Here is a 19,579-nt window from a genome sequence, read left to right as displayed (position 1 = left end):
ATCAATCAAATCTTCATCTCCAGTCCAACCAGCCAAATCTTCATTGCCAGATCCATCAGTTGAATCTATTCTGTGTCACTGTCAAAACCACCTCTGCATGTTGTGTGTCACTTTCAACACTGGTACAACCTCAGCCAGTTTTCAGCACAGCAAGTGATGTACATTATGGTACAAAGCCAGGACATTCACATTCTCAACAATCACAATTGGTTGAATGATCAAGTTAGTTTATCGTAATCATATGAGATGATATTATTGCTTTCAAATTCCAGCAGGTAATCAACTACTACATGAAGCTAATGATGGAGTAGTATGATCTGTTCACATTTAGCAAAATGCATTTTGTTACACGAATACTGTTGAGTCATGGCTTGTTTGTTGCTGGCATAAAAGATGGAGTTGATTAACAAACGACTGCTGATATTGACAAAGAAGCACTTTCTCATCAGTGCCTGGTTGTAGCTTAAACAACTAACTTGTTATTATGAAAGAAAACCCTGACTGTTTAATGGTTTTGAAAAGCTACTTGTCCAAGCTGACTGGACAATACCACTGAATTATTGAAGAAAACAATATTCCAAGGCAGTCAAATTCTTATGACTGTGGTGTGTTTGTTTGCTTGTACGCTTGTTTCTTAGTAGGAAACTGTAGGTTTGATTTCTTTCAAACAGACATTCCTGCTATTAGAGATCTGAGTTGCCACATAAAACGTTATTGTAAACGCAATGTAAATTTCTTTAATGGATTATATATGATCCTGTACATATTAATAATACACTGCTTGTACACATACATGGATACAATGATATGCAAATTAATAATACATAATTAATGTGTATTGGTGCCAACTCTCTGCGGAGACCTTTGGTACGTTGTGTAGACTGTTTAGTACGTTGTTTGTACTTTTCAAGCCAGCCACTAGCATACGAAAAGCCACGCAATGTAACATATTAAAATCTTTTGTAACAAGATTCCGGGTCATCTGTCTCAAAATTGCCACTTACAAGAAGCCAGTAAAACTCGATATCTTCATCATCAGTTATGCTTTGAATCATTTGAAGCTTTGATGGTGCTGCTGGATGGGCAGGTATTTCAAATCATTTCTGATTCAACTACATGGAAAAATTGATATGTACATTCCTTGATGTGCCAGAGCCCACCCCTGTCAATCATATTAGTCCACTCCTCATCCGTACCTCCTTGTACTGTGTCTTGACTTTTTACCAATTCCATTAAACATAGAACCATTTCTTCTTTAAATTGGTGGCTCTCTCTTTCCAATGTTTGCCTTAAATGTCTACAGGTGTAGCCAGCAACACAGCACAGAACTGAAGGTGAAAACAGAAGAATTGAACAAAGCCCTCACCAATAAACACAGATTCGAAAAAAGAGTCAAAACAGCCTGGAAACAACATGTGTTATCACCTGTCAACCAGACTGCTCACTGTATGCATATAGTTTCTTGTGCTCAGGGAGGATGCAATGACAATCCAACAAGCCATCAGTTTTTAAAGAATACTGGTGCCAATACGAATTCAGGTAACTGTGGCAACAGACCCTGCACATGGAAGCTACAGAAAGAAACCACGTGATAAACCATAGACGCAATATTATTATTATTACTACTATAACAATCGTACTGTATTACGAGTAAATATAATATCTTACAATACAGGATACTAGCATTGGTACATGTCCTACATGCAGGACCATTTCACATTCCACATTAACCACAATAACATGAACCACCACATTGAGAATGAAACATTAAAGATCATGTACTAATGTAGCATGCATGCATCAGGGCTGGCTCACTTGTTTAACATTGGGTGGGCCAAACTGTTCATATTCTTGAAAGGTGTAAAAGTCACTGCACACTGCGTTTGCAAAATGCAAAGCATTTTGCCCTCTAGGGGGGTCTGGGGGCATGCCCCCCGCAGGAAATTTTTTGAAATTTAGATGCTTGAGAATGAAAATGATAATTATGACAGAAAATTTGTTAAACGTAATCAGTATTCTTATAGCTAGCTACGTAGTATCCAGCTTAAAATTATTACCAGTCCATCTTTCCATTTTGTTGAAAGCTGCCGGCAATGCAATGTTGGTAAATCAACCAGTTAATATTAAACTTAGCTACAAAAAACTATGTTGTATAACTTATAAGCTATGCATTTTCCTCTACCTGTGGCAAGTTTGGCAAACAGTTCTTTATCATCATAATGAAGGAAGCTAAACTCAGTAACCATGAATCTTGTCCAGTTCAATGACGACACGTGTTGTCACGTATGTTGAGGCCCTAATTAAACACCTGAATAATGCCATAAATGCCTGTCCTAAATAAAGGCCAGGGGCATTACTTTACCAGGTCCATGGTGTAAGATAACAATCGTGAACAGCAGCTGTTACAAGGAGAAACATGGCCAGTGACAATTGGAAACCAGGTGCCAGCATAATTAAACTGGTTTGCTATGGTTATGGTTAAAATATTGAGGCAGGAATTATTGGGTGGGCCATGGCCCACCCTGCTGAGCTGGCCTTGGCATGCATAGTGATTCCTTGTATAAACCTTATTCGACCATCATGCAAGCACTAATTAAAATGATGTCAACATGTGGTTAACTAAACAGCAGAATTGCTAAACCAATAATATGCAAATTATGTGGTGCTGTCCTTATCATGCAGGCACTGTAATAATGTGGTCAACAAAGAGTATTAAAGCAGTTGTAGCTATACTGCAAGCAAAGGTTTGAGCAAACTTAACACACAGGTACACACTTCCTGGCTATAATTTAGGAATTAACATCACAAAGAATTGGAGTTACAAAGAGAAGACACTTACTGTACATGGGACAAACACACAGACAGACCAATACGTATACCTGTATTCATGGTACCTGCCTTACGTACAGGACCATTTCACATTTTCATTAACTGCAATAACATGAATCAATGCTTTAGGAATGAAGCATTAAAGATCATGTCCTAAACTGAGTAGCATGCGTGGTGATATTGTGAACCTTATTTTCACCATCATGTCGAACCCACACCCTACACAGCAGTAACCACAACAACTTCAGGGAGGTACTTTACCAGCTGAGTTGTTTATCGTGTGGTTAGCAATGGAATGCAGCTGAAGTTTTCTCTACATCATGGCCTTCAACGTGCTGTTACGAACAAAGGAACGCACGTAGAAGCTTGCAATAAACTTTGCGACGTAGCCGGATGGTGAGCATTTCACGTGTGAATCGTGTCAATACGTCCACAGATTGCCGAATAATCATCATCAATAGCTGACACATGAAAAAGTGTGTCACGAAAAGGTGGCACTGAAGATTAAAAAGGTTGTCATGGGCAGGAATCGAACCCGGGACCTCTGGGTTAACAGTTTTATGCACTAACGCTTTGGCTGTTTGTTCGTGGTTTAGACAGGAATGTAGCTCAAGCTTTCCTTTACACCAACGCCTTCAACGTTTTATAGAGAACGAAAGGAAGCACGTAGCGATTTGTAACAACAAACTTGGAGTTGCCAGATGATGAGTGCTTAATTTCGTTTAAGTCCCATGTCGATACGTGCTTTGGTTGTTGAGTTAAGGGCATTGGAGACAGACAGACAGCTTTATATAGATCGCTTCATAATTTCCAAATGGCTCAGATCATGCAATGATTGCATGCTATTTGGAACAATGCGCACCGGAAACGGTTTGCACATGCGTAGAAAACACCCTATAAGTACCCAACCGCGTGGTCACACTTCGACCTTTGAAAGCGAACGGTAAGGGGAATGGGTGGGTGGGACCATTGATATGCTCGACTTCACCTTCTTCATATAATTCCAAATAGCATGCAATCATTGCATGATCTGAGCCATTTGGAAATTATATTTCAGAAGGCTCAGTCTCACATATCAATGGTGTTGTTTGTAGCTTCTAAGCTGCCCGGTGAAGTCGAGCTGTATCCAAAGACCTAAGTATCTTTGGAGCCAGAAGCTAGAACAGCCCTTCCAAAGGTTGAGTCATTAACGGGGCGATAATAGAATCTCCTAAAAACGGAGTCTGAGCTCCAGTCTGCCGCCTTGAGGATGTCGTTAGTGGTGATGCCAACGCCAGCTGCTGCTGAAGCTGAGGCCCCACGAACTGAGTGGCCAGAGAAAATGCTTACATCAATGCCAGACAGCCGAAGCACTTCCCGTAGCCAACGAGCAATGGTTGCTGAGGTCACAGACTTGTGAGGTTTGACTAGAGCAATAAACAATCTGTTTGTGTTGTGAGGCCTAAGTGGTAATGTCACTGCCTCATATCGTCTGAGTGTTTCCACTGGGCAAAGTTCTGAGTTATGGGGAAACGAGGGGAAGAAAAACTCCTTGAGAGGCTTCCCCTGCCTAGATTGCTTGGCTAGAGCTACTGGTAGGAAAACTACTCCCTCTGGGTTGAACTGCCGATGGTCCAATTGCAGCGATGCTAAATCTGCTGAACGAGAAGGTCTAGTTAAAGCTAGTAACATAGTCAACTTGAAGGTAAGGAGCTTCAGTGACAGGGATGTAGATGGTCCTATGCTTTCTAAGTAATGGAGGACGGTCTCCACACTCCAAGTTGAAGTGTAGCGAGGCAAGGGTGGTCGGGCATTAAAGGCTCCTTTGAGCACTCTACATATCATGGGGTGCTTGCCTATAGAGATGCCATCCTCCTGGTCATGAGCAGAGGAGATGGCCGACCTGAAGGAATTTAGCGAGCTTGACTGGTAGCCCTCTTTATGAAGTTCTGCCAGGAAGTTTGCTACGTCAGAGGCGGGTCCTGATACAGGATCACAACCCCTTTCAGCACACCAGCTTGCCCACTTACGGAAGTGTGAGTCATATGACTGGGCTGACTTGGACCGCCATGACTGCAGCAGGAGTTTAGTAGCTTCCTCTGAAAGGCAGCTACTAGAGAATCTTTCCCGGAGACAGGCCATACGGCTAGTTGAGGGGCCATCTCCATCTGGGAGCCTGTTGGCCGCTGAATCAGGTCCGGGGTCAGGGCAATTAGTCTGGGATAGTCCCACAACATTTCCAGGAGCACTGGGTACCAAGTCTGGCCCTTCCACACTGGTGCTACCAGCACTAGCTGAGCTTGCTGGCGACGTGCTTGGCTCAGGACTCTGCCGATCAGGCACCAAGGGGGGTTGGCAAACCCCTTCAGTCGACCCCAGTCCTGCTGGAATGCATCCACTGCTTCCGCTAGGGGATCTGGTCTCCAGCTGAAGAAGCGGGGTAGCTGATGTGTCAGTCTGGAGGCAAATAGGTCCACATCCAGTGGGCCGAACGCTTTCTTGATGGTCTGAAAAATTTGAGGGCAGAGCATCCAATCTGACCTGTCCGTGAGAGTTCGGGATTCTGCATCTGCTATGGTATTGGACACTCCTGGAATGTGTTGGGCTACCAGGGTTAGGTTCCTGTCCAGGGCCCACATCCATAGTTCCTTTGCCAGTTCTGTCAGCTGACTTGACACTGTGCCCCCCATGTTGTTGATGTATGCCACCGCTGTGGCGTTGTCCAGTTGCAAGAGTACTGAGATCCCTGAGGCCTTCTTTAGAAAGGTCTTCACTGCTAGAGTGGCTACAAGCAGTTCCAGGGAATTGATGTGCATGGCCATCTCTTTGGCTGACCAGGCACCCCCTGTGCGTGTCTCTGCACAGGCTGCTCCCCAGCCATTCTGGGAAGCATCGGAGCTGATGGTTATCTGCTCCGGTTCTCGTTTGAGGGGTTTCCCATTCCATTTGGGTAGGTGTTCCCTCCACCAGGACAACTCTTCCTGTGCTTCCTGTGAGAGGGACAGGGAAGTCTCGTAGTCCTGGTTGCTGACTGCTAGAGCTGCTTGAAGATCTCTCTGCAAGCAGCGGTAGAATAGTGGGGCTGGGGGGACAGCTTGGGTAGTTGCGCTGAGTTTCCCCAAGAAGTGGGAGAGCAATCTGGCTGGCAGAGAGGTCATGTTTGAAATTCTGCCAGCCTCTGTCCGGATCTGCTTCAGCTTGTCTGCGGGAAGCCTGACCAGCAAAGAGTTGGAGTTCACCACCATCCCTAGGAACTCTATTTCCTGGGTCGGTGTCATCACTGATTTCTCGGTGTTGATGATGAACCCCAGGCACTTTACTTTAGGATGTGTGTTAACACCTCCAAGTGCTGTGCTGCTAATGTTGCAGACTCTGACATTATTAAGATGTCGTCTATATAGATGATTATCCTGGTCCCCCATGACCTGAGCAAGGTCACCACTGCCTTCATCATCTTGGTGAAAGCCCACGGGGCACATGAAAGACCGAAGGGAAGGCAGGTGAACTGATAAATCACTTCTCCTATGGTGAATCGTAGGTAGCATTGGTGTTCTGGGCATACCGGTACCGTTAGGTATGCATCCTTCAAGTCCACCTCTGCTAGCCAGTCTCCCTGCCTCAGCAGATCTTGGAGAGTGGATAAGCCCTCCATCTTGAAGTGAGGGGTCTCTACCCATTGATTGAGGGCTTTGAGGTTGATTACTGGCCTCATCTCTCCACTCCTTTTGGGACTAGGAACAGGACAGAATAGAATTCTGCCTGAGGGGGGTGACTGTCTACTACCATCACTGCCCCTTTCTCCAACAGGGAGGAGACTTCTTCCTGCACCTGAGCTAATTGCTCTGATGGGAAGGAGGGCATTCTTGGCCTCCTTTCCTGTACAGGCTTCCCTACAAAGGGGATTTGAAAACCCTTGATGGTTTGTAATACCCAGCTGTCTGTTGTCAACACCTTCCAGGCGTTGATAAAGTGGGTTAATCTGCCTGCCAACCTTGCAGGCATCTCTACCTGTGCTGGTGGAGTGAACCCCATACTCTTTGCCTTGGCCAACATAGGATTTAATACAGTAATTGAATTTGGCATCAATACAATGTTCATACAAGGTATTGGCTCTAGTCATTTCTTCTTTGGGGGAGCCCTCTTCCCCACAGGGTAGCTCCTCCGGTTGGTCTGGCGGTGGTACGGAGGTTGTCTCCACGGCTGAGATCCTCTGCCCCCCTTGCTGACCCCGAGAGGGGGGCTGCCGAAAACCCTGGGACGGTTGTTTCACTTTACAGATCAGCTGGAGGTGTTGCAGGTAGTCCGCTGCTTCCTTAAGAAAGTTTGGCCCAAACAGCCGTGGGGCGGCACTTGTCCAGTCCCTTTCTCCAGCTGAAGCGAATGTCACAAGTTCCTTGTTATATTCTTCAAGGACTCTAGTGCGCCTCATAAGGGATGTCTTATTGGAGGCATTAGCTATGAGGGTGATAGCCGTCTCTACGGCGTCACCTATCTGGTCCATTGTCACATCCGAGTTAGGGTCGTTCACTGCTTCCAGTAATTGGCTGAGTGGTCCCACTGCTTCCAGGATAAGTCCTTGTAGCGTGTACAGAGAGCGGTCGGCTGACCTGACGGTCTTGGAACACTCGGATGCCATCATTGCGTCGAGGAACGGGGCTCTTGTCAGATCATTCTGCGGTAGGGTGTAGCTGGCACGCAGAGTGCGTCTCTCAGCGCCAGTCATCTTGCTGGTGAACGCTTCAGTTAGCAGCTGGTTGGTCCGGTCCGTCACTGGAACGACTTTAATCGGAGCTGCTCCTTTGGCTGGCTCGTCGTCGTCGTCGTCTAACAGGGGATCCCTGAGTTCCATCTCTTCGGCCCAGGAGGAGAGTTGAGTAGAGTTGTGGGCTGCCGAGCCACTACTGTTGGCAAGTGGCTGGCTGGGGAGCGAGGCAGACTGGTCTGCCGTGTCGTTCGCGTCCCCATTGTCGACAACCTCCTCAGAGGCGTCACGCTGTAGCGAGCTCGCATGCTTCAGCGCGTCGACATCTTGGCGCATCGACGCCATTCCATCAGTTAACTGTTTCAACTGTGCTAGGATTTCGCTAGCGGTAGTTAACGATTCCATCTTAGTCTTCGAAGACGAAGGTAGACAACCAACAAACTACGGTGAGCTTGAAAAAAGGTCGAGTGTGACCACGCGGTTGGGTACTTATACGGTGTTTTCTACGCATGCGCAAACCGTTTCCGGTGCGCATTGTATAGAATTGTTCTACCAACAAGCTGTGGATGTTTGGAATTAGGCCAAACACCATTGATATGTGAGACTGAGCCTTCTGAAATATAATTTCTTTAATTCTTTACGAAGTCCTTTCTTTTTCTTATTATTGACACACGACAAGTGTTTGTACTGTTCCATCCATTGTGATGTTATACTTTTTCCACGGATAGTTATTTTATGATGGAATAACTCGGCCTTCTACTCATCATTTTGTATGCTATTGCTTACTTGGGATGTATACTACATACAGGATGTCACTGGATGCATAGAGTCTTTGTTGTTTGGTTTCATTCTAGTCAAGCATTCCACAAATGTTGTGTACTTCTTTAGGGTTAGGGTTAGGTTAGGGAATTTGTCATCTAGTATTTGCAAATCCCCACCTCTGCCCAACCTGGGGTAGGTGGGGCTTGACATTGATAGATGCATAATACGGTTACTATCGTTACATCATGTTTTTACTCTACGTAATACTTTCACGTGACCGTAACGAGGATTGTCAAACAGATGTCAAGCATGTCACTAATCCCTGTTAGGGTATATTATCTATGGTTAAACAACCTCATTTGCGGAAAGATAGAAAGTCCTTTGCTGGCTGTTCTAATTGATCACAAAAATGCTTGATGGCATGATATGCACACTTGACCTCTGCCATATAACTCAGCTGCTGTTTGAATCGTGTAAACAGAACTGTTTATTATATCTCTAATCACGTAGAACACGGCCCATACTCTCAGATTAGTCTTGTGGCAATAATATCTGTAGCTATTGATGTAGACATCCTAAACAATTATTAAACTCTTGTGATTGGATGGTTTTTAATTTATAATTACATCTACAGAGCACACAATACACATAATTAAACACAGAAATGTCTCTGCAACAGTTTCGTAACAGCAGACCATCCCTCTTCAATCCCTAAAACTGTTCTAGATTTGAATCCCTCTGGTGTAATAATTCATGCTCTCATTGGTTCGGTTAACAAAATTTCCCATAGTGTAGTGGTCTATGTTTCACTGTAGACCTGATATCATCGTTACAGGTGGTCAACATCTCAATAACAATCCACTCAGCTAAATGTGCACTATCAAAATTATTATTGTTGGTGCCACATATGATGTTTGAACATTCTAAAATAAAGCCTACAAAATTAATTTTACCAGCTGCTCTTTGAGAATTCCCATAACCCACTGTACGGTACCTTCTAAACTGACTTAGAACTGTTGTCATATCTAATATTGCCTTATCTGAGGCACCTCAACTACTTGACCACCACCTTAAACCACAGGAAAATTCTATGACTGAAGTTTTCCCAGACATCACAATACACTACAACAGTTACCATGACGATAAGTACAGTACCTTTAAATATGGTCACATCTTGACTACTGCCCCTCAGGTCCCATAACCTGTATGACATCAACAGTTACCATGAAGACCATTACATCATCACGTACCGGACAGTTTTATCATTAGAACAAGATAACAACAAGTTTGGGTTAGTATGAGAAAAACATAATCCAGTAATAACACCATCATGACCTGCAGTAAAGAAGACAATACTGTATTTTAAGACTGCACAGTACCAAGAGTATCATATAGTATGGACCACAAAGGTGTGGGCGTGGCCCACGAAAATACATCACCCAAACTCCAGCCTCACTTTCCCAGACAACGATGAGGTAGTATTGGTTAGGTAAAACCCTTCAGATCGACCCGAAATGCTTTCAACAAGTTGCTATGGAATTAAACATAAATTTAATGGAATTTTCTAGTGACTGACTGAGTAACTGACTGACTGATGCCTTCCGACAAGCATAACTTGATAATGGCTAAGGCTACGGGCTTGATATTTTTACTGTTTGGCGTCGCTTCAGCCCGAGAGGTGCCTTTTGGCATACCGCAGTACTTACAACGCATTCTTCATGGACTTACCAGTGTCCTCCTATGTGTCCCATTCATCTTTGCTGACAGCGAAAAGTGTCGATTTGGTGGTAGCACGTGATGACTTCCCTTCGTAACAGAAATCGTCCGTATTTTTCATAGTGGCTACTTTGTTTGCAGAAATGAAGATGCCACATCACATGAGAGCTGGAACTTGGATTCAAGGAAGCATCTGGTGATACCGTATACGGCAAAACTTTTGAGGGGGGAAACTTTCGCGGACGCACAGAAGCATTGCAATTCACGGGAAAGTATTTGCGGTTAAATAGAAATCTTGCAATTCGTGGGGAAAACATTTGCGGATAGTGGCTAAGCACCTGGTGAGACGTGATAAGCACTTAAGTACCCCTCCAGATCTGGCAAAGTCGGTTTCTTGAGCTTGACATACTTAAACAGTGCCATGTGTTGAGCGTCAAAATATGGAATGTTCCCAAACAAACACTATCTTTTTCTCCAATTAAAGAACGTCAAATGTGTGAGCTTGCAAAACTGCTGCTCTGGCTATGAAGACCTACAAAATGTAAAAAGGTATAACTGTATAGTTTTTAGGTTTTTTGCACACAAAATATTCGAGGGGAAAACATTCGCGGTTGGCAGCATAATCGCGAAAACCGCGAATGTTTTCCTCCTCGAAAGTTTTGCTGTATACGGTACTTGATTCCCAGATTGTCTTTTGTACTGAGTTCCTGTACACAATGTGCCTTACTCTTCTCAAATACACTGTTTCACTCAGTAGCTCCAGCTTCTTCATGTCACATTGTACACATGTGCCTTACTCTTCTCAAATACACTGTTTCACTCAGTAGCTCCAGCTTCTTCATGTCACATTGTACACATGTGCCTTACTCTTCTCAAATACATTGTTCCACTCAGTAGCTCCAGCTTCTTCATGTCACATTGTACACATGTGCCTTACTCTTCTCAAATACACTGTTTCACTCAGTAGCTCCAGCTTCTTCATGTCACATTGTACACATGTGCACACTAGGTGTACCCACTACAAATAGTCACCAATCAACACAAATCTGTCCTTTGGACGATGCCACAGGACTTTACAGGCTCATTTTTCACAGCGTATAGCGCAGTTCGACACTCTCCTCTCCCTCCACCATTATATGCTCTTGACAGTATATCAAGACACACAATATATCAAGACACACAATATATCAAGACACACAATATATCAAGACACACATTATCAAGACACACAATAACTGTCTTAGCCTTCTTGCTGAATTGTAAGGAGCTCATTAGTTATAGACATGAATTCCTCCATAGGATACACTATTTGGGATAGAGAGTAGGCTTGTAGTTAGTTACTGATGAAATGTGGACGTGGCACGTGTCAATCAACGTTCAGATTTCGACTCCATAGTTACATCCTAGTGGTAAAAATCACCATGTAACTACCACCAAAGGGTGCTCACTATAACGTAGATCAACAGTGCAGGGCTGCAATCACTATTTAATGTAACTGTGTTCGAAAAATCTGTTTACGAACTTGTGGTAATGGTGATTTTTCAGCACTGTACAGCAAACGAAACATGCTAGAAATTTCTACTTGTTGGTACCAGCTTGACGGTGATCAATATGCAGCAAGTCCGGGGTCTATCGGTGTTAGGATTCAGGAGCTAGCTGGATTACAGATACAGACAGCTTTATATAATAGATTAGCTAATTCTCGTATTTTGTAATTCATGAAATTTTCACAATTCGTTCAATTACGTTGCTATGCACTGCTAAGGAAGCGTTTGTTAAATAAACCCCTTTTAACAACATATTACACACACAAGTATCTTCTAAAATTTGACTATCGTGCTTTTTCCCACAAATTCTCCCGACAAAGCCTCAAAGCTGATCTCCATTTTCGTTCGCGTAGGTAAGGGATATGCCCCCTTTCAACTCGAAGTGATAGGCTATTCCTGGTAGTGTACGAGGCTTGCACCGTTGTTTTTCAGTTGTTAAACGCCTGAAAACCTCAAAGGGAAGGTAGTTTACAAAGTCTGAGGAAAGTCGCCACACCCATATTTCAGTCCGCTGAAAAGAAACCACCTCAGAGCAAAGTTCCTGTGCAGAAGTTAATACAGACTTCATTTTGCTTTTACTTCTTACGTAAAAGCTGCTTTTACCATTATTTAATGATTTTACTCACGTGGGTGCGTATGGACAAACATAGATAGGTACACACACACACACACACACACTTTTACGAAAACAATTTCAGTAAACCAGGCACGCGTCCACAGCCGGCCTTTGGCTGGCTGTGGGCGCACGCCTGGTTTAAGAAGACAACCCCCCCAGGGCTGGTTTTACAAAAAGAAATGACATCTAGATGTCAAAACAGGATTTAGGCGGTGGACACTTTCCTTAGAGTTGTTGCATGAAGTACACAAAACTGAAATTTTGTTGCGGTAAACCACACCTCTTAATCTTTGAATAACTCACTAGAAATAAGCAGAGAGATAGAGATACTCTAACAAAACAATCACAGCCACATGTAGCCATGCTGTAACCAAAAGTTAATAAATCATTGTAATTATAATCATTGTAATTATAATCAGTGTAATTATAATCAGTGTAATTATAATTATAATCATAATTACTAGACAGACATTAACAACATCGTGGGGTGAGCCTGAGTGAGTTGAGTTGTATTGGTGCATGGTTGAGGATTAGCTGTACATGTGTTGTGTTGGTATTTTGTAGGCGGAGAAGAAACAGCAAGATTGTACAAAATTGAAAAAGATAATTTGCTAGTATTTAAAGAGCAAGCTATTTCTGACACACTTCACATTTAATTAATTACAACAAATCTATATAATATTATTTGTATGAAGTTCTGCCATTTCAGCAATAATACTTGGTTGATTAAACCATGGAAGCTGTGCAGTGTTGATGACACTGGTATAATGATCTACCTGAATAACTCTCGGAGTAGCTACCTTTATGAACAGTACTAACTTGAGCGTCTAGCTAAGGATTAGTATTGTAAATTGTTCTTTGCTATTGATGAATTGATGTTGTTCTGTACATGAGTGATCTCTCCTGTCCTGTGCCTATCATGCTGTTGTCTCGTAGTTCTTCACTTGTTCTGTTGTTTCCATTAGTCTGTTATGTCTGACATGGTCCCTTCTTCTTGCATGCTCTTCTCAATTCCACTTTTTCTGGTGTTTCTCTTTCCATTCGCAATCTGTTAAGTTCTTTGTGATGTCTATGGAGCGATTCAGCTCATCATCATTTGGACGATGCAACAATACCTACGTACCAGCTTTATACGAAATATCAGTATATCACGCCTGTTATTGTTCATGCTAAAAATGGAATATTAAAAAGTCCGTGTTATGAACATACATACCAGCCTTACACGGAACATGCAGTTATTGTTCATGTTATGACATACCATCCTTATATGGAGTGTTATTGCTTGTGTTATGAAAATACGGTACCAGCCAGGGGTGTATCAGCAGGCTTGGGGTCAAGTACATTGGTACTTGTACTTACGTACACTTAAGTACACATTCTTGAGTACTTGTACTTGTACTTGTACTTGTGTTTCTTAGCTATTGTACTTGTACTTAAGTTCAAAGTGATGTACTTGTTAGTACTTGAAGTACTTAAAGTACACACACATACAGGCTTTCAACCTATAAAATGTAGCAGCAAGGGTTCATAATATTATAATATTATGAACTCTTGGTAGCAGCTTAATTAGTGTAGAGAATGTGTATATTGCCATCTTTGCATTTTGTGAAACTGACAAAGCAGTTTACATCCCTATAAATGTTCAGCCTCAGTCTCTCAGCAGTCAGAGTGGTTTGGTTTTTAATGAGCTATGGCAGGAATTGTAGCAGAAAGTAAAGAAACAGAAGACTCCTGCTGTACTTAAGCATTATGATGAAGTTCTAGAAGTATTAGAGAGAAAATCAGAAGAAGTATCCATTTTTAGCAATGCTAGCCAAAGATGTTCTTGGAGTACCATCACCCTCAGTTCCTGTAGAGACATTATTTAGCATTGCTGGCAAGGTGTTTACTCTAGAGAGATGTCGGCTTACTGATAAAAGATTTGAACAGTTAATGTTTATCAGATGCAATCGTGCACACACATCACAATGAAGGTTTTACTACATAATAGTACAGTACATATATACAACATAGCTTCAACTGTCAAATGTACTTATACTTGTACTTAAGTACTTCTTGTAGATAAGATGCTGTACTTGTACTTGTGAAGGTTTCAAAGTACTTGTACTTGTACTTAAGTATTTTGAAATGTACTTGACCCCAAGCCTGGGTGTATGCAGAAATTGTGAAAAGGGGTTTCCACTACAGCTAACTGACTGTTATATTAGAGTAGTTCCTGACTGCTTTATTAGAGTACCTCGATCTTTTCACTAAAATCATAATTCAGAACAATGCTATAAGTGTTGCTATCAGGTGAGAAACAACTAAGATAAAAGTTTAAAATGTGGCCTGTTCCATGATAGATTCAAGAAACCCGAAGTTTCAATTTCTTAATGTTTCATGTATTGTGAATACAAAGAGGTTCCTAAAACCCCTGGAAAACCCCATGGGTACACCCCTGCAGCCCTATATGGAACATCAGTAAATCACGCTGGTTATTGTTTGTGTTATGAACGTACATACCAGCCTTATATAGAAGCATTTGTAAGTTATCCATGTTTTCTTGTAATTGCCTGTGAACGTGCTAATGCGCAAACATCGTCTGGTGACAATGCTTGAGTTTCTTGGGCCCGGAAGTGCTATCCAGCCAAAATATTGGCTGGCCAATCAGAATCGAGGAGTTGCACAATCACTTAAAAACAGCGAAAAACCATTCAAAAATGACTAGGAATAAGGTAAACTCACAAAAGGGTAATTTTCTAGACGCGATCTCTTAATAGTAGAGGATAGTGTTTCATTACTGGTGAAATGTCGAGTCATCACTCTTTGGTTTTATAAGGTAAGATCGGAAGACACAACTTGACAACAGACCTCTTCAACAACCTAAGCAAATACTTCTAATAAAATGGCTTTAAATTATCTGCATTTTCATCAACTTCCAATACATTCATGTGATTATACAACTCCTTGATTCTGATTGGCCAGCCAATATTTTGACTGGATAGCACTTCCGGGCCCAAGAAACTCAAGCATTGTCACCAGACGATGTTTGTGTATTAGTGTGAGCCCGGCTGGGCATGAGACTAATGCCAGTGTGGGGCTCGCTCAGGCTTGCTCCAATTAATTTCAAGGGTCAATAAAAAGTAGTGACATAAGAGATATGAATGATGGTAGCTATTACAATATAGCTATGTGGGAAAATCCCTACATCGTCATGTTACCACCATTTGTTCCATGCCAAAGTAGGGATTTTCCTGATCAGCTATGTTTTAATAGCTACCATCAATCATATATCTTGTTTCAATGGAACCCTACTTTGACTACTTCATTATTAAATAAAATAATAGTTATACGGCACAATGTGGAGGGCCTGAGGGTTTATAAATTTCATAGACTCCAGATTGTGCCTGTATAACTGCTTTAGACTCTATTTCACATTACACTCAGATTACTTACCTCATCCACGGCTGTTTCTGCTGTAGGCTTGGCAAAAGCGGCTGGTTTTCTTGCGATAATACTAGCGCCATGGCAACTACGCGTCCTCACGTGACAAAATAATCTCGCTCGTTAAATCACTGCACGTAAACAATGCATAGCGATTGGATGAACATAGAGTTTGAGCATATGCTATATTGTGCCTGAAGGCGTGGAGTATATTAGAAAACAAGGTGGAGTATATGAGATTTATTACCCACCCAAAACAGCCTAAATAGAGTCTAATAATTTTTAGTACAACTAGTCTGTGAAGAGACGAGAGAAGTTCTCTGAAAGATTTGTACAGTCAAGCAGTGCTATACCATAGGAAATGGTACGTATGACTGACCTCACATAATCGAATTCTTTTAGGCATGCTTATAATTCTTTTAGGCATGCTTATAAAAGTTACAATTGGGCAGCTGGTCGCCCACTGCAGGCTATTAGCCTGAATATGCTTGAATGTGAGATTTGCAATACTTGAGGTTTTCCTGCTAGCAGGTCTCTTAGTGGTTTTTAAGGACCTCAATAACTTCCAAAGATCAAAACATACTATGCATACCATCACCTAACACTGTTATCACATGGACACTCAAACTGACCAGGTTGAGTAACTCACTTTCAACCCAGTTTCTTACCATCAGATGATTGTATTCATTGAGTAATAATCGTCTTCTAAGTACTTTATGCATTCACCAAAAACCACAACTCGCCTTTACTTTGCAAAGTTGAGGTTGAGTGTTACACCTTTTTCATACATATGGTTGAACTAACACCCTCATTGAATGAGCTTCTTAACGCAAGTTCAACCCTACAAAGCAGTAGGGCTGTAACGGGTTGTTGTATTTGGTGGATCACGAGTCGATGGAATACGGATCGACAGATCACGTGATGAGCATATTCCACTACTCATTGGAGACCTTGTGAAGTGTTGTTTCACTATTGCAATATACTTGTATACTTGATATATAATAATTATTTAATACAGCGATAACAATTACCAAAACGCTGCACACTTGAGGTACACTCACTTCTCCAATAACCAGTTTTTGTCTATGGACACCAAACGAATGATAGCTAAAACTTCGTCATGTCACAATGGTAGCCATCAATCAATAAAGAAGTAAAATATGAAATATGAACATTGTTAACCATTTGGGTGAACCTGAAATAGGGCAAAAGTTGCTGAAAATCACACCTTGATAACATAGAGTGCCCGAAATCTTGGTGCAATACAACTGTAAGATCCATAAAGTATAGCTAGCGACAAGATTATTTTTGTCAGGAGTTGTAAAATAAAACTAAAAGGTACTTACTTAGGCCAGTCCAAATAAATTCTCTGTTCCCCATCCACCGCCCACATCTAATTACTGTCAGCTCTAAATATTTCATTGTTCTGTACAAGTATAAGAAAAATTAGGAATTTTAAATTAGAGTAGGGACAGTGCATAGTGCTGCAATAAAAAGTACTGAAACAAGCTGGATTGGAGTAGTACGTAATGTCCAAATACTGTAAAACAATAAGAAGTGAATATCCCTACTGTGCAATTCCTAATTTTTTCATATACTTGTTTGTGAACTTTTTTTTGCCAGCTCATGACCACTAAATAGCCTGCTTTTCACAAAACCAGTCACAATACCATATAGAGTTAATCATAGCACTATTATACTAGATTATGACTCATCTGGTTAGTGGGCATGGCTCTACATAAGTCTGAAGACAGACGTGGATTTGTGCATACCTACAGACTGATAAATGGGCGTGGCTACCATATGCCTACATACAGTTATTTACATCATAAGTGGGCGTCACTAATGAAAGAAGCAGGGTTATGCCATGACATGTTACTACATGTCCACATCGTTACACTAAATAATTTAGCATGTGATCCAATCTGGATCAGACCCGGATAACCTTTAAAGTGGGTCCTGGATGACCCAACTCGGTTTTAACGCTGTTATTATATTTATTGACTTACATCGTCACGTGTTGCTCTCACTGATCAATATCAACTACCAACTTTGTAAACCACCAAGCTACATGTGTTCAAATAGTTTGGTGCAACGCTAAACTAACCACGTGTATTCGAATAGTTTGATACACCTGTAGATGGAAGCCCTACTGTAGTCTATTAACACCATCAGCGGAAGAACCTTGACTGATGGCCATGGTAAAGAAGGATAAAAGGTAAGACAATAGTGCAAGCATTGTATGTTTATCAATATATCAAAGGTTTTTTTTCATCGAATTAGAAACGTTTCTGTGAAAAAAATTAGGGCTGTAGCTATAGCCAGTTTTCCGCTATGCTCGCCTGAACGCATCAGGCAGGCAGGCAGGCAGGCAGGCAGGCAGGCAGGCAGGCAGGCAGGCAGGCAGGCAGGCAGGCAGGCAGGCAGGCAGGCAGGCAGGCAGGCAGGCAGGCAGGCAGGCAGGCAGGCAGGCAGGCAGGCAGGCAGGCAGGCAGGCAGGCAGGCAGGCAGGCAGGCAGGCAGGCAGGCAGGCAGGCAGGCAGGCAGGCAGGCAGGCAGGCAGGCAGGCAGGCAGGCAGGCATTAGAAAATTCTGTTCAATAAACATTTTTTAAATTCTATAGCAACTTGATAGAAACGTTTCGGATCAATCTGAAGACACTTTTGGGCTTGATTTTACCCAACCAATACTGTCATGTTGTTGTGAAGAAAAATCAAGGCAGGTTTTTGGGTTATATTATATCACGGGCCATGCCCACACCTTTGATGTCCCTATGTACTGTATGATTCTTTCATTATTTTCCGGTTATTCTTGCATTCTGTACAGGCTCAGTAAAAGTCATCTTGTAACAGTCTCAAATGTCAGCAGTCTATCAATTTGGCACAAATTCACGTTTGTCAGTTTGTGTCATTTTTGAAACTTAAAAACAAAGTCATAGCCTTTCTATGGTTGTGCCAGGCAAATAATGAAGCCATGTGGGTATTTCAACATAGCCATTCTTACTAAATACGTATTTCTACCCTACTACACACACACATACAATACATGATGTTATTGTATAGATGTACCGTCAAGATGTTCTAACTCACCTTTCAGCAACCCCTGTGGTTGTAGTGTATCCCTAGAATATGTTTTGATGACATTGTTAGAGGCTACAGCGATGCTATAGCAACACAACTACAAGATAGTATCAGTTAACCTGTAGCTGCGATGATTGAAGTGTTGTCCCTAACACTAATATACACGTGGGTAATAACGTGTTCTAAATAACGCACATCCTTACCTAGACGCCAACTCGAACAAGTACGTTGGTTCCCCGCTAATGTCGAAAGAGGACCTGCAGCGTAGCACGTGCTGTGCAAATACCGGCTTGGCGTCAGCTTTTGCAGCCATCAATTAATTAATATGAATTCTTCGGATAAATAAAATTATTCATACATAAATACGGCAAGATTTCCGGGAATTCCCATTTTCCCAGAAAAAAAAAGATATCTTAAGAGGCGGTGCAGTGCAAGTTGTAGTAAAGTGTCTCCCCGAGCGTATCGGGCCAGTGCTTGTACTAATGTCCGGTCAAGCTCGGTCTTGTTGATCGCGTGAGTTGATTGTTAGCCAACCTCGTGATTAACACTTGCATACAACCAATCAGCCATACAGCGTATATGTACTGTCATCATGTTGCTGTGTGTTGGAGCTGTGCATTGTATAATATTGTTGGAGCTGTGTAATGTATGGCATACAGCGAAGGAACTATGGTCTACTGTTGTTATAGGGACCAGATGATAATGATGTTTCCATTGGTGTTGTGTTGGTTGATGGTGGTGTCATATAGTTATGAACTGCATACTGACACTGAACCACTCCGTGTCCAAACTGAAGTCCATTCCCAGACTGGTATGTAATATTGTCTTGTCAGCACTTTCACAATTATGATTGTGGTATATGATTGGCTACAAGTGGTGTAGTGTACGACCATATATGATTACATATTATAGGCTAATTTTTTGT

At 42.1% G+C, this 19,579-nt stretch overlaps 2 protein-coding genes across 5 annotated transcripts in view; one reads left to right on the top strand and one right to left on the bottom strand.

The window, feature by feature from the left end:
• LOC136263093 (WD repeat-containing protein 89-like) overlaps positions 1-19,020 on the bottom strand; it is a 40,059-nt gene extending 21,039 nt beyond the window's left edge. For 3 of the 4 annotated variants that reach the window (XR_010704459.1, XM_066057573.1, XM_066057574.1), the window contains exons 1-5: positions 18,858-19,020; positions 18,774-18,808; positions 18,664-18,726; positions 9,523-9,607; positions 9,428-9,474 (exon numbers count right to left, since the gene is read on the bottom strand). Coding sequence is in view for 2 of the 4 variants with exons in the window: in XM_066057573.1 (XP_065913645.1) it covers positions 9,428-9,474; positions 9,523-9,607; positions 18,664-18,726; positions 18,774-18,808; positions 18,858-18,967 (340 nt within the window). In the remaining 2 variants the exon portion in view is untranslated. The remainder of the gene's footprint in view (positions 1-9,427; positions 9,475-9,522; positions 9,608-18,663; positions 18,727-18,773; positions 18,809-18,857) is intronic. The other variant, XR_010704460.1, reaches the window with a different exon arrangement.
• Positions 19,021-19,025: 5 nt separating this feature from the next.
• LOC136263089 (phosphatidylinositol phosphatase PTPRQ-like) overlaps positions 19,026-19,579 on the top strand; it is a 28,079-nt gene continuing 27,525 nt past the window's right edge. Inside the window, exons 1-2 of the mRNA XM_066057566.1 lie at positions 19,026-19,167; positions 19,344-19,465. Coding sequence (XP_065913638.1) covers positions 19,351-19,465 — 115 coding nt within the window. The 5' untranslated portion in view covers positions 19,026-19,167; positions 19,344-19,350. The remainder of the gene's footprint in view (positions 19,168-19,343; positions 19,466-19,579) is intronic.

The sequence above is a fragment of the Dysidea avara genome, chromosome 8 (genome assembly GCF_963678975.1).
Source record: "Dysidea avara chromosome 8, odDysAvar1.4, whole genome shotgun sequence".
NCBI classification, from domain to species: Eukaryota; Metazoa; Porifera; class Demospongiae; order Dictyoceratida; family Dysideidae; genus Dysidea; species Dysidea avara.
Note: the sequence above shows the minus strand (reverse complement) of the source record. Positions and strands in the feature narration are given on the sequence as shown.